Source organism: Corapipo altera, unplaced genomic scaffold, assembly GCF_003945725.1.
Source record: "Corapipo altera isolate COAL_440 unplaced genomic scaffold, ASM394572v1 77b, whole genome shotgun sequence".
Taxonomy (NCBI): domain Eukaryota; kingdom Metazoa; phylum Chordata; class Aves; order Passeriformes; family Pipridae; genus Corapipo; species Corapipo altera.
This window is the reverse complement of record NW_020884933.1, coordinates 207,075-233,763: the sequence shown is the minus strand read 5'-3', so window position 1 is coordinate 233,763 and position 26,689 is coordinate 207,075. Positions and strand designations below refer to the sequence as shown.

The 26,689-nt window shown below is 51.1% G+C and overlaps 2 protein-coding genes across 5 annotated transcripts in view; both read right to left on the bottom strand.

Moving 5' to 3' along the window:
- Positions 1–291, bottom strand: part of TRIM33 (tripartite motif containing 33) — a 42,454-nt gene extending 42,163 nt beyond the window's left edge. Inside the window, exons 1-2 of the mRNA XM_027659632.1 lie at positions 199–291; positions 27–119 (exon numbers count right to left, since the gene is read on the bottom strand). Of these exons, the coding sequence (XP_027515433.1) occupies positions 27–119; positions 199–291 (186 nt within the window). The remainder of the gene's footprint in view (positions 1–26; positions 120–198) is intronic.
- A 532-nt stretch (positions 292–823) lies between these two features.
- DENND2C (DENN domain containing 2C) lies at positions 824–26,346 on the bottom strand. 4 transcript variants are annotated; one of them, XM_027659802.1, is made up of 19 exons: positions 26,314–26,346; positions 18,649–19,548; positions 16,919–17,067; positions 16,267–16,379; positions 15,731–15,898; positions 12,841–12,937; positions 12,079–12,123; positions 9,743–9,930; positions 7,548–7,657; positions 7,015–7,084; positions 6,591–6,668; positions 5,697–5,837; positions 4,884–5,032; positions 4,320–4,497; positions 3,950–3,991; positions 2,895–3,000; positions 1,823–2,062; positions 1,458–1,544; positions 824–896 (listed from the first exon to the last, which is right to left on the bottom strand). In XM_027659802.1, exons 2-19 carry the CDS (start codon positions 19,425–19,427, stop codon positions 865–867), a joined length of 2,772 nt encoding a protein of 923 aa, XP_027515603.1. In that variant the 5' UTR covers positions 19,428–19,548; positions 26,314–26,346; the 3' UTR covers positions 824–864. The 4 variants fall into 4 exon arrangements, 3 of the variants coding, with proteins under 3 accessions (XP_027515603.1, XP_027515601.1, XP_027515602.1); XM_027659800.1 differs by lacking the exon at positions 26,314–26,346 and having other exon boundaries at positions 18,649–20,191; XR_003530361.1 differs by lacking the exons at positions 824–896; positions 26,314–26,346 and adding an exon at positions 3,376–3,392 and having other exon boundaries at positions 1,457–1,544; positions 18,649–20,192.
- Positions 26,347–26,689: the final 343 nt, after the last annotated feature.

The window sequence follows — 26,689 nt, the reverse complement described above, 5'->3', positions numbered from 1 at the left end:
GGGGCCGCCGGGCCGCCTCAGCTCACCTCGAAGGCGCTGTAGTCGTGCGCGGGCAGGTAGCTGAGGTAGTTCTTGGTCGGTCGGTACCGCCGCGTCTCCTCCTCCACCAGCGCCGCGGCCTAGCGCACACGGGGCGTCAGGCGGAGCGGCCCGCCCCAGCCCCAGCCCCGCGCCCCCCCGCCCCAGCCCCGCACGCACCGCCTCCCGCACTCCCGGCGCCTCGTATCCCTGGTCGAAGTAGGGCAGCGCGTCCACCACCACGTCCCCGGCCACCAGCCCCGGGCCCGACATCTCGGCCGCGGCCGCGCGCGCTCTGCGCCTGCGCGGGGCCCGCCCCCCCCGGTGGGACCGGGACCGAGAGCGGCACCGTCAGCAGGCCCCGCCCTCCCGCCCGGCCACGCCCCTCCCGGTTCAGACCACGCCCCACAGGGTTCGCCTCTGCTGCCCCTCACAGTCACAGACCCCGCCCCTCCCGACTCAGCCACGCCCCCTCTGGCTCAGACCACGCCCCTTCCCGACTCAGATCCCCGCCCTCCCAGCCCGGCTCCGCCCCTTCCCTCCCGGTTTGACTCCAGCCCTGGCTCCGCCCACCTCGGCTCGGCCACGCCCCTCCCACCCCAGCCTTGGCCCCGCCCCCCGCAAAGAACGGAGACACGGGAAGGGTTTGGATCCATGAGCTGGTTATTGATCCACGAGCTGGTTATTGATCCACGAGCTGGTTATTGATCCACGAGCTGGATCTCGATCCGTGAGATGACTGTTAACGCAGCACACACACACACGGAGCCCCCGCCCCGCACACGGAGCCCGGCCCCGGGCGGGGCCCCCGCCCCGGTCCCGCCGCTGTCCCGCAGCAGCGCCCGGTCACTTCTTCTGGAGAAATTTCATTTTGCTGCCTGCAGGGGAAAAAAAACAGCTCTAGGAGATTTATGTGAGGGTGGGCACAGGGTGCCCAGAGAAGCTGTGGCTGCCCCATCCCTGGGAGTGTCCAAGGCCAGGCTGGATGGGGCTTGGAGCCACCTGGGCTAGTGGAAGGTGTCCCTGCCCGGCAGGGGGTGGAATGAGATGAGATTTAAGGTCCCTCCCAACCCAAACCATTCCATGATTCTGTGAGCTGGAGACACGCCAGGAGCATCTGGCTGAGTCACACATGGCCACACTCTGCTACAGACACAACTTCTGCCCTCTGAGTGTGTCCTCACAGTTAAGGATCAAGCCTGGACATCCCCCAGAGCAGCACCTCTCAGAAACTTTAGATAAAGACGCAAAAGCTTAAAAATAAAAGAAAAATCTTGCAAAGTGTTTGGCATCTCCTGAAGGGGCAAATCTATACAAAGGAACACAAGTGCACAAGGCAAAGAAGGGGCCCTGCTCTCCTTTGCATCAAATTAATTATTCACTAGCTAAAATTAATTAAAAAAATTAAAAATCAACAAAAATCAAGGGTCTCCCTTTACCAAGGCTGCGAAGGATTTTGTTCATTCCAGTTCGTTCTGTCTCTGGAATACTCTCCAAATACTCCAAGGCACGGACCTCAAAAAGGCCTAAAGAGAAAAAAATCCAAAAAAATTAAAAATCACTCACCTAGATGAGCTACTGCACCCTTTACCATGTGGCATCTTCTATGATTAACAAGGTTATGAAAGGAAATCCTGCATGTAGTGTCTGTAACCTGCAGGATCGAGCCCAGAAAGGAGAGATGCAACAACTCTTTGCTCCATAAGATGAATTTTGTTGAGTAACTGGAAGAGAACAGGGCTATCCCACATGCCAAAATCCCAACAGGACAACTTTCCAGGACGAGAAGAAAGATCAAACCTACCTTTGACCACGTTCTTGCTCAGCTCCCGGTCCTGGATGAACCCTGCAAACATCTGGGTTTCCATGAAGCACTGCAGGAAGTGGCGCACGTTGCGGGACACGTGGGATTTGCGGAAGGGCTCCCGCTGGAACACCCGCTCCCCCTTCTCTGTGACATTCATGTGCAGGGAGTAGTGCCCAACAATCTCCACAAAGAACTGCACAAAAGCCTCAGAGACCAGCGAGTTCAGAGTCATGTCCCCTGTGAGGAGGACACAGAGGGATTTCCCATCACTTTGGTCATTCCTCTTCTAAAGGAGGAGCAGCTTTCTAAGAGACCTCAGTTATTTTTTGGGCTGGCTGTCTCAGACTATGAAATCTCAGATGAATCTTTGACATCAAACAGGTCACAGCTCAAATATTCAATTTCCCATGTCAGCTTTGTGCTGCAGCTGGGACAGGTTCAATTCTAAAGCCTTTCCAGCAGTTAAAACATTCAGAATTCCATTTTTCCTGCCAAACATCTCGTGTCTAATATGCTGACAGGCTAAGTTTAATTCTCTTAAAGAATCAGACAAACTACACAACACAAGCCCACTGGAAAACTAACTTTGTTACCTCTCATGTGTATGGAATTACATCATTTGACAATGCCATTCTCTGCAGCCATCCAATGCTTTTTAAAACTCTCACACTTCCTTATCTGATGGATTATGTATAAATCAGTCCAGCTTTGAAAATGATCTGTCAGAGTACCTTCTAAAGTACAGAAATTCTGTTTGAGAAAAGCATTGTCTCTGCCACTTAAGAAAAATCAAAGAAAACTCAAAGCCCAGGAACTGATGCCCTTGGCCCAAGGAAAACTACAGCTCTGCACATACTGATTGTGAAAAGAGGAACAACTGTCAGCACACCAAACTTCTCACACATTCACAAAGCAAGATGTCCTCAGTGGGATCACAGGGAAACAGCTAAAATGTCCCTTCTTAACGTCCCTTATTCCCATTTGCTCATTTTTATACCAACTCCACAGCAGCTATAAAGATCTGGTAATGGGAAAACACTTTTCCACAGAAAATTTTCCCCAGAAGTACCTTGTGTGTCGCTCTGCCCATGTGACAGGATTTCACTTCGTTCTTCCAAGACTTGTACAAGTGCAGCCTGGAGTTTATGAGGCAGGATCTCGTCTTCATCTGATACCTACAGACAAAAATTGGCCAAGGAAGGATTTTTGTGTTAGATCCATCGTCAGCAGAACCAGGGAACAGATTAGAAATATCCATAACGTGCCTAAAGCAGTTGGAGGGGAGTTACTCTGGGATATGGTGGATCTTGGTGGAGCAATGTATTTGTTTTGTAGCCACAGAAATGAAAAATATTTGCTCAGCACCCTCCAAACATGTTCTGTTAAAGTCACACACACAGCTGGCCAATACAGAACAGCTACGACACAGACTCAGGCTTATTTCACCAGTGATAAAACACACAACATACAACAACAAGTCTGTTGAGAAAATATGACAAGCCTCAACCCCCAAAAATTGGGGTTTTAAAAAAACCCCAATCCTTTAATACCTTTCTCCAGGTGCAGGCTGCAATGCAAAACAGGACAGTGAGGCAAGGGAAAGGAGAAGCAAATATCCTCCTGAACTAGTAATAAATATCCCAGTGTGTTGTAGGTCCTTGTCTGGTGATGCAGAAGCACTTTAGGTGGAGTTCAGCAAAGAACCACAAGTGAACTGTGATAATTTGTTCCCTAGATTATCACTCCTGGGGAAAACAACAACCCAAACCAATAAACATGCCCCACCTAGATGAGAGAGGAGAAAGTATTTTACAGAACAAGTACAGGGAGAGACAGCCAGAAGCCAGCAGAGAATCTTAGTGATCCCCTTCACATAATAAACCAGCTATCCACTTTTAAATTCAGCTCAGACAAGGAGCATCTTTGGCTTTGCAGAGCTCTCCATATCATGCAAATGGGATTTTTAAACCTGTTCCCTTCTCTGTCAGCCCAAAGGGATTACAAGGTATTTCTTCAGCCACTGGAGTCTACATAGGAACACCAGCTTATCCTGAGTGCTTGTTTTTATTTCTTTCATTGATGCCTTTTCCTGGCATGAGTGACTAGTACTGTTATTTCACTCACCTCTTGCAAGAACTTGTCAGCACAAAGATCAACAATGAGAACCTGAGGAAAGATGTACAAAACACACTGACTCGTAACCAGGTATGTTGCTGTACAGAAAATAAACCCAACTTTTTTTTGTTGTTTTTTAAATGTCCTGTCACACAAGTTCTGCTGCCTAACTGCAGCCTGTGTCTAAGAACAGTGAATATTCCTGTCTCTAAGAACAGTGAACATTATTTATCTTTGATAACACTGGGACACCCTGACCGGTGTCTGCAAAGTTCGCCAACTTCTCAAAATGTTTGAGTTTATATTAAGACAGAATCCAGAGATTATTCCAGAAGGGGCAACCTCATCCCACTGACATTGTCCCTCACCCCATTCTCACCTCTTCTATGGGCAGGTCCTGGAGCTGTGGTAAGGAGCAGGAGAGAATGCCAATAAGGAACGGGGTCGGAGAGCACACGATATCGATCATAGAGGCTGGCAGGACTGGGATGTAGGTGTGCTGCCAGGTGAAGGGGTAAAGTGTTGCAACAGCAGCGTGGCCACACTTAGACAGAGTGCTGGAAAGGTGAGAGAGGCACAGGGTGGATTGTCAGTGTTTCCTTCAGGTCTCAGCTACAGCCACAGGTTAGAAACGCTCAGGGCAAGTGTTTGTGTGCAGCAGCAGAAGTCCCGTGCACTCACTTTTAAAGTCAGTTATGGGGAGCTAAAACAGCATCAACCCAGACTAAAAAGGTAAAGTAAACATATTTCCTCTTGTGTAAACAGCAAACTCCAAAATCTAAGCATGCACATGTTGTGTGGCAAGTGCAAAAGGTTTTCAAATGCAAATAATTACAAAAAGTAAAGAGGCTTGCACGTGGAACAGGCCCAAAGGCAGAAGAAATAACAGTATCCAACAACAGTACCCCTCAGAATGAACTAATCAGTCACACTCAGTTGTTACCTTAAGTTGTCAGCCACAAAGATGACCCTCCTTTCCAGCAGGAGAGAGGCAAAGACCCGAATCGTGTGGGGGACACTGAGACACTGGAAGAGGCACTCGAAGTCAACGTGTTCGAGCCGAGAGTCCAAGGGCCGGCAGAGCTCCATCACCTGAGGGGTGAGAGAGACACAGAGTGCTGGGGGAGCCCAGAGCTGCTGCCCCTCAGCCTGCAGAAGAGGAGCCCGAGGTCAGAGCTCATCAGGGTCTGCAGCTTCCTCACGAGGGGCAGCTCTGATCTCTGCTTTCTGTGACCACAGACAGGACACAAGGGAACGGCTGGAGCTGTGTCAGGGGAGGGTTATGTTGGATATCAGGGAAAGGTTCTTCCCCCAGAGGGTGGTTGGCCACTGAACAGGCTCCCCAGGGCAGTGGTCACGGCACCAAGGCTGCCAGAGCTCAAGGGGTGTTTGGACAACGCTCTGAGGGACAGGGTGGAATTTTGGGGTGTCCTGTGCAGGGCCAGGGGTTGGACTGGATGATCCTTGTGGGTCCTTCAAGCTCAGCATATTTTATGGTCCTGAGTGGAACCCCGTGGCCCAGGCAGTTGGTGCAGCACAGAGGACCCCAACAGCTCCTCCTTAAAAAGCAGGGAATCACTTCCAATGTAGGGGATTCCACAGAAAGCTGGTTTCTGTAACAACCTCCCTTGCGACTCCAGGGCATTTTCCCCAGACTAATCATTTACAGGCAGCATCACTGCAGGGCAGTTTGCAAAGAGGCTCTGTGTCCCAGAGAGCCCACTAACAGAGGGAAGCCCATCCTCATCCCTGTTACCTCATCTCCTGCTCCAGGCAGGAAACTCCTGACGGTGATGGTGCGTCCTGGGGCAGGGAACGGAGCCTCCATCACACTGCGCATGAACGGGTGCACAAGGGCTGGGGACATCTCTCTCCTCTTCTCCACTTCATCCAAAATCTGCAAGAAAACACGTGGGGCACCGGTTCACTGCTGCTGGTGAGCCAGGGGAGGTGGGAGCCCCTCTCTGAGCATTCCAGGCTATGGGGAAGCCCTTCCCTCTTGCTTGTGACCCCTGTGAAAGCCCCTCTCAAATGCCTGAACAACCAAACAGGAACAGCTTCCTGTGAGCACAACTCTCCATTCTCCAGCCTCCTGCTACTGGAAGGAAATGTCTTGTGTGTAGTAATAAATTCTCATTATTTAGAGAAGTAAGAGGAGCAACATCCCACCACCCTCCCCAAGAAACCTTCCTGGAACATTGCTCTAGAAACTCTCTGCTCCAACAATCAGAATCAGCTTTCATCAAAGTTTACCCCTGTATTATTCTGCCCTTTACCTGCAGCACTTTTCCCCATTCTTCACCTCTTTATCTCCCCTCCTCATGGTGCTACAAGAAACAAGGTGAGATCTACCCCATTCCCAAACTGATTTTCCATTTCCAAGTCACGGAAGAAGAGGATGAAGGGGCACCCTCAACTACACCAGGTATCAGAAGCCACTTCCTGACAGTAATTGCTGAAGGACTTGTGTATTGGCTCACAAGTCTCTGCACTATATCACTTTATTTTCCCTCTCAAAGCAAAGGCAGCAAGAAACCCCCACTCTCAGGGGATGAGCTGCAATCACTAAGCAATTCTAGGCTTGACAGAAGCATCCTCCTGGAGCTTGCAGTCTGTCAGAGACTCGGGTGACAGGCTGTCCCCAGCTCACCTTGGAGAAGAGGTTGAAGCAGCCCAGGCGGCTCACGATGCAATAAACCTCGGGCAGGCGCTTCCCCTTCCCTTCTGGCTGAAAGGCAACAGCAACAGCTCTGCTGAGAACAGGGGTGCAGTGAACAACCAGCCCCTACACTGCAGCTCAGTCACAGAATTCCTTCTGCTGCACTTCCCTCTACACTTATGACTTAAAAGATTCCTGAGGAATGCCCAGTTTCAGGAGCTGTTTCATGCCCAGAGCCCGTTTCACTGTTTCTGGGGATCACCATGACCCTTCCCTCTGCATTTAAAGGGTTGGTGCCTCCACAGCAGCACAGGCTGCACACCCCACATGGAGAACCACCTCTGATTCATGCCCTGCACCTGACTGTGCCTGTGTAATGCCTTCTGTACCCTCCAGCCCACACACAGACCCTTACCAGGAGCTTCTTGCAGTACCCAAACCAGCGGCTGCCGTCCTCACCCGTCAGCACGAAGGAGAACGTTTCACTGGGGAACAAAAGGCAGGGTTAAATCAGGGTTAACCCACCATACAGCTCAGAGAAAACACTGACAAAGCACACAAAATAAAGCCATTCTCCTTCTGGTCATGTTGAAGATCCCTGGCTGTGGTTAGCAAGGACTCCAGGCTCTGTTGAGGAGGAAAGCCTGCAGCCCATGGGCTCTCCCTGAGCTATTCCAGCTCTCCTCCTTCCCAGCTGCTTCTCCATTCAGCCAAGGAGCAGCAGCAGCACTTCCAGCCCCAGCAGCTGGTTGTCACAAACTTCCCTAAAGGAAAGACAGTGCTTGGGCAGAAGCAGAACTCTGAGCCCACGTCCCCATCTCATCTTCCCCTGCACAGGGGATTCAGCCTTTCCCATTTTCCCTTGCTCTGGCTGCAGTTCCTCTGGCACACACCAAAGCTCTCAGCAGTGCCTGTTTCAGGCAAAAGCATTCAAAACCAAGTCTTTACCTTTTAAGGTCTGATGCAGGAAACCAGTCTTTAGGATCTGGAAAGCAGAATCTGGGAATGACCTTTAGCCTCTCTTCAGTATCCTTTGACTGTCTGAAGGGATGTTCAGGCTGGAGGGGTAACACATGCATTTGAAGTCACTGAGGTTGGTGCACAGCTGCAGCATTTAAAACAACAGAGAAAGCATCTTCCTGACACTTCCAAATGCTGATCCATCAGATAACTAATGCACAGGTACAGGAGAATACATTCTGACTATAAGAGATTCCCAGTTCCCTCCTGCATTTTTCCTGCTGACTGGACCTTTGTAAAATGACTCAGCTGGTCTTGGTAAGAACACAGTAAGGATTTACAAGCACTCAAGTTTCTTGGGGAATGAAGCCAGAACTGACCCCCCAAATGATGGCTGGGTCAGCCTGCTTTGGTTCTGTCCCTAGGAGATTTGAAAACACTAACAGGAACAGGAATGTGTTCAGCTTGTGATGTGCAGAGATCACTCATAACTCGAGTGCAACAACAGTCTCTGAATCACACATTCCAGCTACACCACGTGTGGGTTCAAATCAAATCCCTCAAAGACTAGAGGTCAACTCTCCATACACAAAACTGCCCAGAAAGTGCAAAAGGAAGGTGTTCAAATAAGAGAGATCATATTTAAGCAGGAAATGCCCCTGAGAGGTGAAAAGTTTATGGCATAAAGCTGGTTTTAGACACTCAGCACATCCAGGCTATTCCAGTGTCCCAAGCTGTGACAGCTCAAAGGAACATTAGGAAAACAGAACAGCATTTTCACAGAGTAACAGTTGTACAAAAGCTTTGATGTCCTTGGGCACACAGCCCAAAGAAGAGGGTGACAGCAGATTACTTGGAAGCAAGGCTAATATTAGAAGGGAGGCAAATCTGTAATCAGAACACCTCCATAACTACTTGGCAATCTTTCCTGCAAAATCCCAATATGACAGAGTGTCCCATCATAAGCCACTCATCAAAACACTTTAATCTGAGCAGAAAATAAATAAATACTGAGAAAGTAATTTGTTGTGTCAGTGCACTTACAAAAGGCAATAAAGAGCCACATGGCAGAGCTGGGTTGTCTGCTGGGGCAGCAGGAGAGGAGCCCTGCAGTGCCCTTCCCAAAGGCAGTGGACAGACTGAGAGGTTGCAGCTAAATCTACCACATTCCTTCTTTTCCCCTAACACCCTCAAGTTTGCACTTGTAGCAAGTATTATTTATGTATTTTTGGTTTTACCCACTAAATTAACACTGTGCACTCCTTCTGGCTGTAGTTCCTTATCCATCTTGTGAATCCAGAGCATTCACACATTTAAGACATGGGAGTTACTTGTGCATAAATCCTTTAGGCAGCTGGAAGTGGGACACTGTGAGTCCTGTTGGGGTCCCACATAACTCCCTCTCAAGCAATCTGACATCACCTATTTGGATGACATGCAGATTCCTTAATGATCTCTGGTTCTCTCCTGGCAGCACAGCTAGAATTCCTATCTTTGTCCTGGTTTCAGTGGAAGGCAGCAGTACAAGCCTAGGCAGTGACAGCTGAATATTCATTTCAATCTGGAACCACAGAAGCATCAAGGCTCCATCTCAGCTTCACAACCGTGTACACTGAGCCATAACTCAGAGTCACACACTGATTTTCTCACCCATTTGGGCTGAACAGCTCACTTCAAATGGCTCGTGGTAGCTACAGCACTTCAGCTTCCACAGCTCTCCCCTGGCTGGGGGGTTGGTACACACAGCTTTGCCTTTTTATTGTTATTTTTTTCAAAATACTGTCAATAAGCATAAAAGCCCTGGGATTCCAGTTCCTGTGCACCATCAGTCAAATTGCTTCACTCCTTGCTGACAGATCAGACTGTCAGGATGAGATCCTGCCAGCTTTGGGAATAGAGCAATGCACTCCCTTCCTCTCTCTCATCTGCCTCAGCAGGTATCACAATCCTGTGTGGATTTATGATATTTCTGGGAAATCTGAATTAAGTAGGAGCCTTCCTAGTTCCTAGTTCCAAAAAAGACAATAAACTCATTACCAAGAAATATATTCAACAACCTCCCAGTGCCATACATTAGGTCTGTAACAGAGCAAGGTGCTTCACATTCCAAGCCTGTATCCCATCCTCAGGAAGGGAAACGCTGCTGAGTGTGTTTTGTGGGCAGGATTCCAAGCAGTTCCTACCTTGCTGGGGAACTGCTGGATGATCTGTGGTGTGTAGGTCACCTCAGATGGTTTCTTGTGCAGGGACACCACCACAAAGAGCTCAAACAGCCGCTGCTCCTGCAGCTCTATGAGATCCCTCTCCAAGGTCTGGTAGTGAGGGTTCCTCTTGGAGGCTGCCTGAACCTGCCGTGGGCACCTGTGGCGACCTGGAGGGAGAAATAAATCCCAAATCAGCCCGTGGCTGTCACTGCCACACACCTGCAGGTCACAGAAGAGGACTCATCATCATCTCCAGAGGGGGAAAAGAGATGGGTGGATTTGCCTGACATCCCTCCTTCTCTCCACGGGATACGGGACACCCGAGTCAGCTCCTCAAGCACAGAGCTGTCCTTCTCCCCGGTGACAAGTGACAGGATGACAGGAAAAATTTCATCACAGGAAGGGTTGTAAGGCATTGGCAGAGGCTGCCCAGGGCAGTGGTGGAGTCACCATCCCTGCAGGTGTTCATCAAACGTGTGGATGTGGCACTTGGGGACGTGGGTTAGGGGTGAACGTGGTGGTGGCACTGGGTTGACGGTCGGACTTGATGACCTCAGAGGTCTTTTCCAACCTCAACAGTTCCATGACTCAGACAGGGAGCACAGGCCTTGCAGCAGCTCTGCAAATCCCTCCTGACCAATACCCAGCATTCTCCTGCTGCCCTGATGTTCTTCCCATGTACCCTGGAGTGATGTGCTGTGCTAATGTCAAGGGAAGCCCCGCTCCAGTAAGTGCCAGTAACTGCCAGGCAGCGACTCTAAAGCAGCACTGGCACTCAGGAAAGGCAGAGCCAGTTTCCTGGCCAAGAAATCTCCAGGCTGGGGTGTCCTGACAGGCAGCACAGACTCACAAGCACAGGCACAGCACTCTGACGTCAGAAATTCCTGTGGCCCAGGCACCGTGACACATTCTAGACACTTTCAAACGACTCTCAAACCAGGCAGTGACTCCATCACTGTATTTCTGCAGAGATTCTTCACTCTCCATTACTCTCCTTATCATAAAAAAGTGGAACTTCATTATTTGTTCCAAGTTAAGGCCTTTTGTGTGTTTCCCTCCAAGCAAATGAAACTCTTAAAACAATTCACAGAATCCCAGAATGGTTTGGGTTGGAAGGGACCTTAAAGATCATTTTGTCCCACCCTCTGCTATGGGCAGGGACACCTTCCACTAGCCCGGGTTACTCCAAGCCCCATCCAACCCGGCCTTGGACACTTCCAGGGATGGGACAGCCACAGTTTCTCTGGGCAACCTGTGCCAGGGCCTCACCACATCAGCCAAAACCAAGGAGGTGTTTCAAGTCTGTAGTTTGGGTCTGTGATCAAACTCAGGATTGTGGAACCTGACAAACAAGTGACTTCTCCCCACAGAAAAGGGCATCTCACAGCACTATATAAAACAGAACCAAGGGAAAGAATTAGGGGGGGGAATAATCTCAAGTGTTGGCAGCAAAGCTGACCAAGGACAATCTCCCAGAAGACATATTTTAGTTAAGTGTGACTCTACTAACCCCAAAATTAATCTGTTTCTTGTGACGGGCAGATTAATGGCATTAAACCTCCACTACTCATGGGAAGTGGCAGAAATAGAGGTTGGTTTGTGATGCCTTAAAAATCTATATTATATAAGGTTTTAGTAGAGCTCATTATTACTTTTAGCTCGCTAAGTACCTTCGTACAAGATTTCTGAAAACGCTGTTTAACGTTCCTTGTGAAGAATTTCAACGAACAAAAGATTTTAGCAAGGTGAAGAGCTACTCATCTGTAGAAATGTACTAAAAAAGAGACATAACAGAGTCCCACTACTTTATATAAGTAGTCAAAGCTACCCAGAGACCTTGAATCCATTGCAGGGAGGACAGAGATGATGAGGAAGACAAAGAGGAAGATGAAGGAGTGGTCATTTCAGGACCACTGACTCAAATTTGGGAGGTGTGTCAGGGGTGGGGCAAAGGTGGTATTGTAGGAGATTTGGGAAGTGGGTGTAACAGATGATGTAATGTCTAGATATTACAGTATAAAAACTGCAGAACCTCTGTAATTCCCTGCTTTGGGAATGATTCCTGAGCACCCAGCCTGCTGTAAATAAATGAGTGCTTTCTGTTTCTAACACTCAGAAGAGTTTCAGAGAGTTATTTTCTGGTGTTCAGGCATCATTTGTCACAGCAGCAGCTCCCAGCCTTGGAGCTGGGAAGCTCTCAGAGGTTCCCTTTCTCTGCCTCAGCAGAAGTCACCACTAATTGTGCTCATCCCATCAGAGCCTTAGCCAAGGGTGCAGTGCTGTGGGGACAGGACCAGCCCCTGTGATTCACTCACTTTTTGGCTGATTTTCCGTATCGCTTTCATTCCCACTGGTTTCACCTGAAACACACATAGTTTTCACTTATTAGCCATGCAGAAGGAAGATGGGCAACACCCAGTGTTGGGAAAGAGAGACAACTCGAGACTCATCAGATCAACATCCCTCAGGGCTGCCCACCAATCCTGCCCAAAGCACCAGCAAAGGGCAGCTGGTGCTGGCAAATGTGTTACAGCAGTGAATTTCAAAAAGCAGAATTGATATCAAGTCACTGTTGTCAGGAAATGACCTGAAGGTCAGCTGAACACAGGCAAAGAGCAGAAACCAGGGGCTTATTTGATACTGCTATAAAACTTTGCAGAGCTGCTGAACTGAATGTACTATAAATAAAGACCACACTATGGCTACAAAACCAGAACAACACAGGAATATCACTTTAGAGGCACAAAAGCAGTGAGTGGAGTAGTCAGAGGTAGTTCCTGTGCCAAGTGGTTTTCTGAGGAATTTTTGGCTTTACTCTGCTCCTTTGAAAAAGCACTTTTATCCAGTAGCTCAGCTCTTCAGGCTCAGAATCTTCCACTTGTGACAGTGTTAAACTTGGGTTAGGCAAGTGTTGCCAATCCTAGTGATGCTGAAAGCTCAATTCCAGCCACAAGAGGTGGGGTTTAGCACTGCTGTGTCAGCCCAGCGTGGGGTGGTGGTGCCAGGCCAGGGTGTACAGGAATTGTGCCACTCAAGAGGTTTTATAGCACAGACAGTGGTGCTGGAGACCACAGTACCTTTCACTGGAGGTGCTTCTCTCCCAGCAGGACTGAGCAGCTTCACCCTCTTCTTTCCACGCTTGGAATCAAAGATCTCCTGGATTTTCAGTACCAGCTGAAATCCAAAGCAGAAGCAGAGGTTAATGTGAGGGTCCAGAAAAGGGTCTGGGTGTCAACGAGATGGAGCCCAACAGCCCTAATCCAGCACCACAACACTTGGGAAAAGCTGCCCAAATCCTTGCAGGAACCCTGGCTCAGAGGCTGGAGCACTTCTAGCCCAGCTCACTGCAGAATGAATGAGCACAGATTTCTGCTGCAGCAGAGGGGTTCCTGTGAGCACAACCCAAAGCTGACACCAAACTGGGCAACATTCTGGAAACTGTCACACTTCCTTTACCAAACAGCAGAAGTGACAAACTGTCTGGCATCACATCTCCATTTTCTATTAAAAGCCAACTGCAAAGGCACTTACAAGAGCATCTTAAAAACCCTCCATCACAGAGGACTCAGAATTCCACACATTCTCCAGCATCCCAATTCTTTCCAAGCCCAGAAAGAGCAGGGCTCTCTCACTGTACCTTGGAGCCTCTTTTTTGGGGTTGTTTTTTAACTTTGCTGCTGTATTTGGATGTCAGTTCAAAGAAGGTTCCCAAAGCACAAGTCAGGCACAGAACAAGGCTGCTCCAAGCACAGTCCTTGTTCCAGGGCAGTTTGTTAAAATGACAGGATTGGAGCAACCTGGTCTAGTGGAAGATCCTTGCTCATGGCAGGGGTTGGAATGAGATGAGCTTTTGGAGCCTTTCCACCCAAACCATTCTGGGATTCTGTGATTTTTGCATGGGTGAAGACAGAGAGTGGGACACAATAATGTGTCTGTGCTGCAGGGACACCACAGACCTGATCCACTGGAAGAAAAAGGTCGGGGAAAAACACAGCCCAATGCAGACTAAACTACAGCCATGAAAGAAGGGTCAGCATTTAGACACTTGGAGCTGACTCTGTTAATCTTAATCTTCCTCTACTGGTCACAGCACCCCTAAAACCAGAGTCCTGACAAGTTTTGTGACCCTGTGCCAGGCTGCCCTGGACCTGCCCCTCACCTGCCAGGAATGCAGTGCCACAGGGGCTCCCTGGCTCCCAACATCAAAGGCGGCTCTTGCTTCATGTGAAGAAGGATTTTCACTGGGTGCAGGGAGCAGGTCAAGTTCATTCTTGTCTCAAGTTAAGAATTCGTTAAACTGAATTTAGGAGGGTGGGGCCCAGCCATTTGTCACCACAAATACTGCATAAAAAGGAAGATATTCGAGAGAACCTGTTTTTCAGCTGAAGCCTTCATCCCCAGCGCAGCAAACTAGGCTTAAGCTCTTCTTTTCCAGTCGATTTGTCCCCATTTTCTGCCTCAGCCAGCCCTCCCCAGCACAAGGAGGCAGCAAGGAACAAAGAGCCCACAGCACAAAGCAGTGCTTCTCCTGCCAAATCTGCCTTCTTTCCCCTTTCATCCAGCCTTACCTAGAGAATTACCATTTCTGTTCTGATTTTTGTGCAGCTGAGTCACCAGTACAAGACCCTGGGTGTGTTTAGGGCAACCATATGTTTCTCAAGCAAAAAGTAAGTTTTTCTCTATTTAGACTCCAGTCCTTTTCTCAATCTCTCAAGCAATCTTGGCTGAATTCCTCAGGAGCAAAGAGAATCAAATGCTCTTCCTGCATGTGAATTGTTACCAGATTTTTGGAATAGGTTTGCTTCTGGAGAATGTTTTATTTTCCCTCTCCAAATGAAAGATACTCTCCATCACAGCATTTTAGTAATCTTGCCATCTCCTTCCTGATTTTCCAGACCTACAGTTTGCTTAGAAGCACAGACAGGAGTTACTTGATACTCCAAAGCACTTTAAAGGTTTGAAAAGGCTTTTGCAGCTGTCCAACTCTACCTCACAGTCCTGTGCAATCTGAGCAAAGACACGTGATTTTCACAAGAGAAAAAGATCTGCAGAAGTGAAATGATTTTACCATGGCAAAACTAAGTCCTTGCCACTACCACAAGTGGGATTTGAGTCCCATGCACAAAGTGCCACCACAGTGGAAGCTGCAGCTCTCCTTCTACAGCACATGCTGCATTTTATCACTGAGGGAGACAAGCTGGTAACCAACCACAAGCTGGTAAGCATCTACAAAGGTTCCCGAGGCATCAAATGAGAATTACAACAGTCCTCTATGTGAAGGTGGATTAAAAGCCTTTCTTGGTCCTCTGGCCTTTGCAGCCAGGCAGGAGGGAGAGGCCAGAGGGGACAACTGTATGAAGGCTTTGTGAAATGCACTTATCCCTATTTGCTCCTCTTCACCTTTAGACCATGGAACAGCTGTTCTTGATGCCAAGTCAAGAACTCCAAGCCAACATGCCAATGAACCAAGGGCCCAGCTTTTCAGAGCCATCCAATAACTCACGGCCTGCAGTGAGAACTTGATGAGTCTGAGCAGTCACTGGGAGCAGGGAACATGCACACAGCATGGTACAGGACTGTCCCTTCAGCTCCCACAGAGCACAAAACCAGCATCCTTACACTCCATGGAAACACTGGGAACAAGGCTTAAATGACAAAGCAGGAGGAAGAGCCTGTAGTCACACACAGCCCTGATTTCCAGGTCAACACTGAGTGCTCTGTCTGTTGATTCTTGGCCAACAAATCCACCACTGTCCCAGCTAGAACCAGCCCTCTGATCCCCAAACACCTGCCCTGCCACTTGGAGAGGGAATGGGATGAGCAGAGTCACTTATACACACACACCCAGCAGTGCCCAGCAGCACCCACCTGCCAGGCAAACAGCTCTGTGACCACTCACAAAGCACCTACAACGCAGCAGGAGTTTGAAATGCCACACAAGGAAAACATTTCACGCTTAAATCTCACCCAGGGCAAGTTCTTTCTCCTGCTGGCAGCCTCCACTGCTCGGAACAGCTTCCACTCGGACAGTGTGACGGGCAGAGAGGTTTCCTTCACCACTCGCCCCTGGAAACTTGTCTGGGAGGGTTTTAGCTCAAGAGACTTGCGGCTGAGGAAGGGAGGTTTTGGGGGAGGCTGGAAAACAGAGTCAGAAGAGACGGGTAAAGCAGGAGATCAAGCTTTGGTCCAAGGTCAGAGTCAAAGGAGACAGATTACAGGTGGTAAATCTGCTCTACCAAACTCTGCACCCCACCCCACCCACTGAAGCATCTCATCAACACTCTCTTGTTCCTACTCTTTTGCTCCTTGGCAGCTTCACCAACTGCCCCTGCCATGCCTGTTCATTATTTACATTACATATCATTTACATCCATAACAAACAATAAAAAATAAGGAAAACCAACGACTTGCAGTGGAGAATGTGGGGCTGGGGGTGAGCACAAAGTAGGGTCCTTGTGAGGATGGCTCTGCAAACATCTGACCATTTAATGCCCCCACCCTACCTTGGGAGCCCTGCTGATGCTCCGGGGAGGGGGCAGCTTCCAGACAGATGGGACCTTCCAGAGGGGTAAGGGCAGTGCTCCAATATCTTCATAAGGGTTCTCTTTTGCAGGACCTGGAAGAAACATTGGATGGGGGATTTATGAAAGGAAAGCCATGTATTCCTGCAAGGAATATTAGCAGGGAAAGTGTGCAGTTATGAGCCAGGTCTGAGAGACCTGTTTTAAGAAGGGTTCCCAGCACTCAAAGATCCTTCTAACCCACTGCCATCAACTTGGCAAACTGTACATGGACACAGCAGAACAAAACACTTCCACCCCTGCAGAGAAAGCAGCTCTGTTGCAAAGCAGCTAATTTGGCAGTGTTCACACTGATCTCTGGGCAGCACTCGAGCAAAGCATCCAAAGAGCTAATAAAGACATCAGTTTAGCACAGACCAACCCCAGTGACCTTCCAGGACACCTGAAATCAGGCTGTTCACATGCAGATAGCTACTAACACCAACAGAGAACCCCAGATGGGGAAGGACTTAAAAAGTCACAGAGCTGGAGAGGGCTGGAAAGGATCCTCATCCTCATCCTCACTCCTCCCTCCCCAGCAAAACTGCAACCCTTAAATAAAGCGAGGGCATCCCCCAGAAGCACAGGCACATACAGATGATGTCCTCGTAGATGTTGTCTTCTGACTGTGCGTAGACCAGCCTGGATCCTGTGGTGCCATTTGTCTCTTCCCGAGGTCTGTGGGAGCTGGTGGCTGCCCTCCGGCTGCGGAAGCCCTGGATGTCCTCAAACTCAAAGGATTTCCTGGAGGAAAACCAGTGTAACTTCTCCTAAAGGCACCTGCCTGTACCAGTGAGCTGCTGTCTCCAGTCCACACACGGTATGGGCCCTCCTTGGGGACATCCAGCACACGGATGCCCCACTCTGGACTCTGATTTCCAAGTGTTGAGGTTTAACCCCTCAGCCCCCCGCAGCCACTCGCTCCCACCCATGGGATGGGGCAGAGAATCAGAGGGTAAAAGTGGGAAAACACATGCATGGGTCGAGATCAAGACAGTTTAAAAGGTAAAGCAAAAGCTGCACATGCAAGCAAAGCAAAACAAGGGATTCATTCCCTATTTTCCATGGCAGGGAGGTGTTCAGTATCTCCAGGAGAGCAGGGCTCCATCACATACGACAGTGACTTCACTCCAAATGTCTCCCCCTTTCCTCCTTCTTTGCCTAATTTTTATTGCTGAGCACAACATCACACAGTCTGGAATATCCCTTGGGTCACTTGGGGTCAGCTGTCCCTGCTGTGTCCCCTCCCAACTCTGGGTAAGCACAGCTCAGCAGTGACTGACACACTGCTGTGTTATCAGTATTTTCATCACAAACCCAAAACACAGCACCACACAAGCTGCTAGGAAGAAAATTAACTCCGTCCCAGCCCAAACCAGCACACCAAGTGAGTCCTACTCACTTACTCTGGAAGGTTTTTAAGTTAAAACTGAAGCTGGAGGCTCCATGGCCAAGCAGGGTCCAAGTGAGTCCCATCCTGTCAGAAGCAAGAACCCAAAACACGTTTTGTAGACTTGCAGCAGCGCTCAGAATCAGGGCACTGCTTTCTACTGGACCTCTCCTACTCATGCTCAGGGTGCTCATGCACTTGTGAGCTGGCATTTCAAAATTATGGCACAGAGGTCACAAAGGAGCTGGCAGGGATTCGGCCCAGAAAACTTGGGTTGTTGCCACACACTTTGACACCATGAAAGGTTTCAGGACCTTGAGCCTCTTCCCTGATGGTCATGTGCACACTTCTCTAGCACAGTTGCCCCAATTCTGTAAGCAGAACTAGCATCAAGCTGCCTCACAGGTTTTTTACACACGGGAAAGAGGGAAAAACAGCCAAAATTATTGCAACAGGGGAACCCACGCTCTTCAACTTTAAGCAGAAAGAGAATCCTTCACTCCCAGGAAAGCCAAATACTCAGCAGCCACAGTGCCCCAGCAGAAAGCCAGTCTGCAATCCACAAATTGCAGCTGAGGGCAAGCTCAGGGCAAAGCAGCAGGCAGGGAGCAGGCAGGGAGCAGGCAGGGAGCAGGCAGGGAGCAGGCAGGTCTCTCCCTGGGGCCAGCATATTGTCACTCCACTCCGTTCTAAGGTGTGGGGCTGACACCTGTTTGGAGCCTGTAGCCTTCTTTGCAAGATTATCAGCAGTAAAAGCAGTGCACACACAATGCTGGAAAGGGGATACTTTCATCCAGGAATATCCTCTCCCCTTCAGCAGAGGCATCAGCAGTAGTAGCACCTCCACAAGGGTATCGTGGCAAGCAAGCTGCTTAAACCCATCGAGAAACTGAGGTAAGGAAACACGTTTCAGACATGAGAGATGAATTATGTACCTCTGGGCTCTCCCTCTGATCCTCCTGCTGTCCGTTCTCTTCTCAGGATTGTTGGAGGATGACACCAGGTCCCTTCCATACTGCTTTTGCAGGGGAACTTCCCTGGTAGCACTGGAATCTCTACAACCACCAGCACCCTTTTCTGCCAGGTAGCGGAAAGTCCTACAGGGTTTGGGTGGTGGGACAGGAGCTGGCTCCTCCTCTTGCCCCTCAACCTCAGAGTAAATGTTTTTCAAGCTCCTCTCTGTCCTGCAGAGAGGGTCCACTCCTTTGATTTTCAGTTCTTTTTCCGTGGAGCCAGAGCCCCCTCGCTTCCTCTGAAGGTCCAGGGGAACAGGAGGGGCTTTGCCAGGCAGAGGGGGATCTGCTCTCCTCCACAGAGCTTGTGAGGTATAGAAGTTCCCTGGGGGCAGTGTCACCCCTGGGTCCAGGAAGCCTGTTTGCCCCTGTCCTTTCCCCTTAGCTTGGGAAGCTGGGCCATCACAGCCACCAGTCTGCAAGCAGGTCCGTGCACCTTCCCTGAAGTCCAACCCCAGGCTCTTTGGATCTTTGGACCCGCCCTTCTCTGTGTGCTCTGGCTTCACGTTGGATACAGCACGGCAGCTGGGATCATACTTCACCCCAAAGTCCTTTGGCTGCTGCCTCTCCTTGCCGGGGCAGCCCCGTGTCCTCCCCTCCCACTGGGAGATCTTCTGCTTGATGTTGCGGCAGTGGCTGCGGGAGAGGGTCTGCACGGCCGAGCGGGAGAAGGTGCTGTCCACAGAGCTCGTTGGGTGCATGGCAGGTGCCACTGTGCTCACAAACACCCCATCTCCAGCCTTGGCCAGGTCCTCCTGTGTCCTGCTCACACCCAGAGGTGTGGGGGAGCCCCCGGGCGTCAGCGCTGCCTCCTCGCGTGACCTGGGGACAAAAGGGAGACAAGAACCATCAGCTGCGCTCCAGCCATGAACTTCAGAACTTCCAGCCCCCATGAACTTCAGAACTTCCAGCCCCCACGAACTTCAGAACTTCCAGCTGCTCCCTGGCAGTTGCTGAAGAACATTCCAACCCAAATCACATGCTCAGGACGGGCTTCCAGGGCGCGCTCCCCACAAAGCCTGTTTGTGCAGCGCACATTTGGGAGGGTTAATGAAAGGAAGTTGAGGCCTCACCGGCTAAAAAAACAAACAAAACACCACAACAGGAACAAAACACAGTTAGGGATCCCAAGGGTCCAAACCCAAGGAAATTATTTCATGGAAGAGGAACACAGCAGCGTGGATCTGAGCCAGCCCCTCTGCTTGGACCGGCACAGCCCAGGCAGTTCCTCCTGATGCTCTGCCCTGCTCAGAGCATCTCAGGCAGCACAGAGCCAAACCCCTGCAGCACTGTGAGCTCTCCACTCAGCAGAGACACAGCAGGACGTGGAACACCACCTCCCTAAAAAGGGAACCACATCTACTTCTCCAGAGAGGCAGCAGCAGCAGGACACTGCAGCTTCACACAGGACAAGAACAGCTGTGATGGCTGGAGAAGAGCCCGACTCTGGAGGAGTGCACCCTCCTCCCAGAACTGCTCTCCTGCTGCACAACACAAGTAAAAACCTGCCTGATGTTCTGTTTGTCAACACCTGACCTACATTTGCTGTCAGAGAGACGGGAGGGCAGTGGTGCCCAGCCTGTGGTTTGCAGCCAGGAAAGTTTTAACAAGCAGAAGAAATTGGTGAGTTCTCATGCTCAGGAGAAAAATTGCCCTGTGTTAAGATCAGCAGAGGAGAAGACACGCTAAAGGAACACTCTGGCTTCTTCTACCCAAGCAGAGCCTGCACAAACAGGAGCTGTGATGTTTGAGACTATCCCAGTGTATAATCCAGAGGATACAGCAAACATCCTCCAGATATTCCAGCAAGGATGGTAGGTGAAACCACCAGGGAGAACTGGGGTGGCTGTACAGACCCAGCACCTACAGGTCCAGGATGGCCTCAGCACAGACATTCTACATGTAGATCCTCAGCCTCAGAGCCCTTTGGCTCTACCTGTAGCTCACAAGGCACCCCCAATATCCTCAGATATGCCAGCACAGTTGAAAACTCATCCTGGACAGAAGACAGCAACCCTTAGGCTCTAACGAGCTCTGTTCCTCCCTTTCTCTGGGCAATTATCCCATCTCAGAAGTTCCAGCCCTCCAGGTCTATTTAACATTCCCCATTTGTGTTAGGAGACAAGCTCAGCAAAGCTGGGCTCAGGCCAGGGCAGCAAGCCTGGCCACTCTGGCTTTGGTAACATTCCCCTGGCACCAAGAAGTCTCGCTGCAAAAGGCAGAACAAGCAGCAAGCAGTGCCCATTCCACACATGCACAAAACCAGAGGATCTCTGCAGAAAGCAATCCAGAGTCACTCCAGGTGGGAACAGGGGCTAAAGTCACACCAGACCTGTACTCAGGTTCCACCTGACAGACCCAGTCAGCTCCCACTGCCACACACAAGTCCTTCAAAGCTGCTGTTTCAACACTCAGCCTGCACTGACTCACCAGAGCCTGTAGGAGTGGGCAGAGCCAAGGATGGGCAGCAAACCAGGCTGGGAGACAGAGGAGCTTAAACCTGCCTGACAAGGATGCCCCACGCACCAGGCTGGGTGTGGAGAGTCCCCACCACAGCACAGACCTGCATCCTTCCCACTGCTGGCACCACACCTCAGATTCCAGGCTCCAGTGCTGTCCCTGGCACTGCTGACCCGCTTGGCTGAGGCATTTGTGGTGCAATTAAAAGCAAAGCACCAGCCTTGGTACCTCTACTCGACATCACCAGTGAGACAGCTCACTGGTGAAGGACATCCCAGGGCTCCCCAAGCAGTTCAGGGATGGTTTGGGCACACATGGCACCAAGCCTTGGCTCTCTGCTGCCCTGTCACCCTCCCCCAAAACAGCACTGCTCGCTGTGGGAAGCAGCTCCCACACTGTGGGTTCCTGCAGTCTGGCATTGCTCACCACACTGTCCCAGACAGCTGCCAGTAACTCTCCCACTCAGCAGTGAGCAGGATAAACTTGGACAATCTGGGTAAGCACAGAGGTGGGGATATTTGCTCCATCATCAGCATTCCAGCCTGCCCTCAACGCTTCCGTAGCCAGGCCACTGTGAGACCCCTTCCTGCAGGGCAGCGAGGGGCCCCTGCCCTCTCCTATAAATAGGCATTGTTGCCAAAACATCCTGAGCCAGAGCAGAGCCATCCTTCCTCCATCCCTGTCTGCACAGCCCTGATTAGCAGACAGGAAAGCAGCTTTCCCTCTTCCTGTGCCACTGCAATTACTCTGCAGCAGCAGCAGCACTCCAGGACGCTCCCGAGGACTGGAGGCACAGGCAAAGAAGGAAAGGCTCTGTCAGGGTCAGCCAGGTGAGGAGAGGGGGAAACAGCCTCCTGAGCCAGTGCAGCTTCACACCAGGCTCCTTCACTGCCCTCCAGGTCTTCAAACTCGGGATTGCTGGATGCAGAATAGCACAGGGAGAGGCTGTGAAGGACTCTACACTGCAGAGCAACAGGTTTATCCACAGGACTAAGCACTTCCAGACCAGAATTCATGGAGCATGGGCAGCCCATGCCCTCAGCAAGCCCACATGCTGCACCAACAGCTCCCTTGTTTCCCAAGGGAATATTGAGAGGGAATTCCTCTCCAAATCCTCCAGCTGGCAGCTCCTCCGGGAGCAGCCTGGCAAAACATCTGCATGGAATCACAGAATATGCTGAGTTGGAAGGGACCCACAAGGATCATTGAGGGCAGCTCCTGGCCCTGCACAGGACACCCCAAAATCCCACCCTGTGCCTGAAAGTGTCATCCAGCTCTGGCAGCCTTGGGGCCGTGACCACTGCCCTGGGGAGCCTGTTCAGTGCCCCACCACCCTCTGGGGGAAGAACCTTTTCCTGCTATCCAGCATCCACGGGGACAAATCACTGCACAGAGCAGGCTGAGTAGCCCTGCACAGCTTTCCAGCTGGGTCCATCCCTGCTGTGCCCAAGCAGGGCAGCTCTGCCAGCCTGCCCCGTGTCCTTCCTCCCATGACTCACGTTGGTGAGGGTGCAACAAAAACTGCCTGTGCTGCAGCTTCCTCAGCCAGACAGACACATTCCTGCTTCCTCATATCGAGCCTTGGCCCAAGTCAGCCCAATGCTCCTGCCCTCTCCCACTGCCCAAATCTCTGCTTCCACAACAGGGTCACCTTCCACTAGACCAGGTTGCTCCAAGCCCCATCCAACCATGCCCTTGAACATCTGCAGAAAAGGACCCACACTGAGTTTATTCCCTCTCCTTCACCATAAACCTACCACATAATGCTACTTCCCCAGCCCGTGCAGCTCCACACACCAGCTGGAGAAGTTCTATTACTGAGAAGGTGAAGCAATAAGCTTCACTCACCTGAAAAGCCAAAAAGTTTTGAGTGCAAAGGAAAAATCTTTCCAAGGCACATCGCTGATCTCAGAACTACCAGATACAACCAGACACACACAGCTCCTGGCTCATCTTAAACACAGACAGCAGAGCACAAGCTCAAAGCTTCTCCCCTGCTCAGTGCTCTGCCAGACACAGCCCTGAACTGCCTTTTCCAAAATAACCATAATAAGGGGGAGAGGAATTCAGCCCTTCACCTGCCCAGGCTTGCAAGGCAGTGGCTGGTATCAAGAACCAGGCATTTAATCTCTTGTGAGCTTGGGCAAGGGTAGAGACTGATACTTGGAGAAGAAAGAGCACACTGGGGTGGTGGGATCCAAGCAAGGTCACCCCCAGATGCAGCCCAGGACAGGCTAAAACAGCTCAGGGACATAGAACTGGCAGAGACCACCTGGGTCAGGCAGCCAGCACTCATATCAGGCACGACACACATCATTCCCATCACAAACTAACCAGATTTGTGATGCTTCTCTCCTGAGATCTCCTCCCAAACTCCTTCAGTGGCTCTCATGTGCTTCCCAGTATTTCCAGAGAAGCCAAATTCATCATCCTTACTGCATCAGGACTTTACAGCAGGTCGGTGTAGTCAAGAATACTGAATTATTTCACTGAAAGCAGCAGTTTGGGGGGAAATTATATAATTTCTAGACTAAGTGTCACACATTTCTCCCTAACTGCCTCTCTGATCCCAGCTGCATGAAGACAGCTTCCAAGCCTTTATCCAAAGGAGAAGAATGAGGCACGTTCACAGCACATGACAGGTAGCCCTGACTCTTTTTCCAGTCCTGAATGCCAGAGAGCACATTACACATTTTCCATGCAAAGTCTCAAGACAATTCCGTTTCCTGAAACCACATTCTCACGGAGAGAAAGCTGCCAGTGCTTTTCAAGAGTAAAACACTGCCTAGTGCTGAGGTCAAGCCCACCCACTGCAGGTGCTGCTGGAACCCCACAGCCCCCTGCCCACGCCAGCAGCTGAACAAAGGCACTGACACAGCTCCTTACCTTGTCCTGCTCCACAAATGGCACAGGAACACACAAATCACCGACTCGGCGAGTCCGTGCAGCTCTGAAGCAATTTCCTTTTATGAGAGCTGTGCAGTCCCAAACCACCCAAGAGACCTGCTTGTCACCAAGCCTGCTGTGTTAGTAGCCAAATAAAAGACAGTTTCTGGCCTTCTGCAGCCTAGGGAAGCTGCCAGCTCATTCCTGGAGGGATGAGGGCACTTCCAGCACCGCAGGGACCCCTTCCAGAGCTCCCAGCTGCTCCCATTCTGTTCAGCTCCAGAACAAACATGAAGCTCCTCTGAGCAACTCTGCCATGCTGATGCCTGACAGACATGGGCAGTACCAAAGCAGCAGATTTTATATCAAAATAAGTAACACTTCAGGAATGCAGTGTGCTTAGTCATTTCCATCTTGATACAAAGCAACTCTGACCACGAGGTATTAACTCGTTCCATGCTGCTGCACCTCACACTGAGGAACAGTTCTGCCTCATTAGATCCATGGCCACGTAGAGCACAGCCCCTGGACACAGAAAGCGTGATTCCTAATCCTAATTACACCATAAAAAGATATTGAGTCTGACCTCTGCCACGGGGTCTAAGTCTTTTGTACTGATGAGAAAGATATATCTGGATCTTTCAACTTACAATCTTTTTCTAAAGTAAGTTTTTACCCATGCTAAAAGAAAAAAACAAAACAAAACAAAAACAGAACCCTTTAAACATGTAAGCCCTGAAGGCTTTTACACCAGAGGACACAGAACCCACACTGTACTATTTTTACAGTCGTCGGGTTTGAACCTGACTCACAGTATCTGAATGCCCAGGGCAGCAATACTGACAACAGCAGTTGACTCAGCCCCTACACCAGGGGCTGGCTCCCATCCCAGGAATGCTGCAGCTGCACACAAGGACTAAGACCCAAGGTGGGCACGGAGTTAAAAATCAAACACAATTTATCCTGGAGCCATTCCTTAGTGCCACCACCAGAGGTGAGATTCCAGCTTCCCCCAAGGCTGACATCACCATAAAGCCAAGACCACCTTTGTGGTCCACAGAGCCCCTGTGGATTTACATGGGCCACCCCAGACAGGCTGTGTGGGGCCACCACAGCCACCCATTCCTTTGGGAAAGTCTCAGCAGCACCGAGGCTCAGAGGGTGCAGAGCAAGGTAACACCATAAAACCTCTCAGACATCATCTAGATAACGCGTTCCAGAGCTGCAGAGAGTGAGTCACATCCACACTGGAAGACTGAGATAAGAACTTTGCCAGGCAGCAACGGGCAGCACTAGGACTCAACTCTCTAGGTCAGAGCAGAAACCACAGCCACCACTGCCCAAATACACATTTCCAGGGGCTGCTTATCCTGCAACTGCTCTTCTGCTTTTCTTCCATCACTTGCTGATATAAGTCACGGCTGTGAAAGAATTGCTCCCACCACTGCCTGGGCTCTACCACACTCATATCAGCCCGGTGCCCTCTCAGACAGGCTGTGTTCAGCCACGGCAACTGGAACAGAGGGAGCAGTGAACTGGGAGAGGCAAGGGGAGACTGGTCCAGCGTGCCAGCCCACACCCTGTGCCCAAGGACTCTGCAACCACTCGGGCCTGAGCAGCTCAGTGCAGCACAGCACAAACACCGAGTGCCACCCCAAAAAATCACACAGCAGTACGTTCTTTGCCCTAAATAAACTCAGTGCGAAATCACAGCGTGGTTGAGGTGGAAGAGACCCAGGCTGGAGCACCGACAGCAGGGTGTCTCCAGGACGGCTTTTGGATATCCCAGAGGACGGGAATACGCTGCAGGATCCCCGGGGAGCCTCACCCTCATAGCGAATATGTGTTTCCTGGGGTTCAGAGGTGATTCCCGGGGTTCACCTCCCGCGTGTCAGGCTGAGCCCATCCCCGGACACCACCGGCAGGAGCTTGGACGGATCCCCCGGCACCCTCCCCGCACGTACGGACGAGACAACCCCCCGGGCTCCCCTTCCCAGGCCGAGGGGGCGGCTCTCCCCCAGGACAGCCGGTGGCTGGATCTGTCACCTGCTCCCTCCCGCCCGTTCGCCCGCTGCCCAGGGTGAAGATGCTGCACCGGCCGCTCGCCGCCGGACACGGGCCGGGACACGGGGACCCCTCGGGGCCGGCAGCCGCGAGCCCGGCAGTGACTGCGGGAAGCCCCGAACCCCCCCGGTCCCGCAGCCCGCGCCCGTTCCCGCCCGCGCCCCCCGCCCGTCTCACCGCGGCCTCGGCCCGCTCCGCCACCGCTCCCGCACGGCGCGCCCGCCGCGCACGGAGCCGCCGCCCATTGGCTGGAGTACCCGTCACTCATGTGACAATCCCGCCCACGGGTGCACGCAGCCGTCTACCATTGGCTGGTATGGCCGTCACTCACGCGGTAACCCCGCCCCATATCACAGAGACCTCTCCCCGTCCCGTTCCCGCAAGACGCGCCCGGCGCTCACGGAGCCGTCGTCCATTGGCTGGAGTAGCTGTCACTCAGCGGAGACCTCGCGCTCACCCCGCCCCCACGATGACGAAGCCGTCTCCCATTGGTTGGCGCGGCCGTCACTCAATCGTTGACCCCGCCCTCCCGTCTCCCCTGAGGGTGATCGGA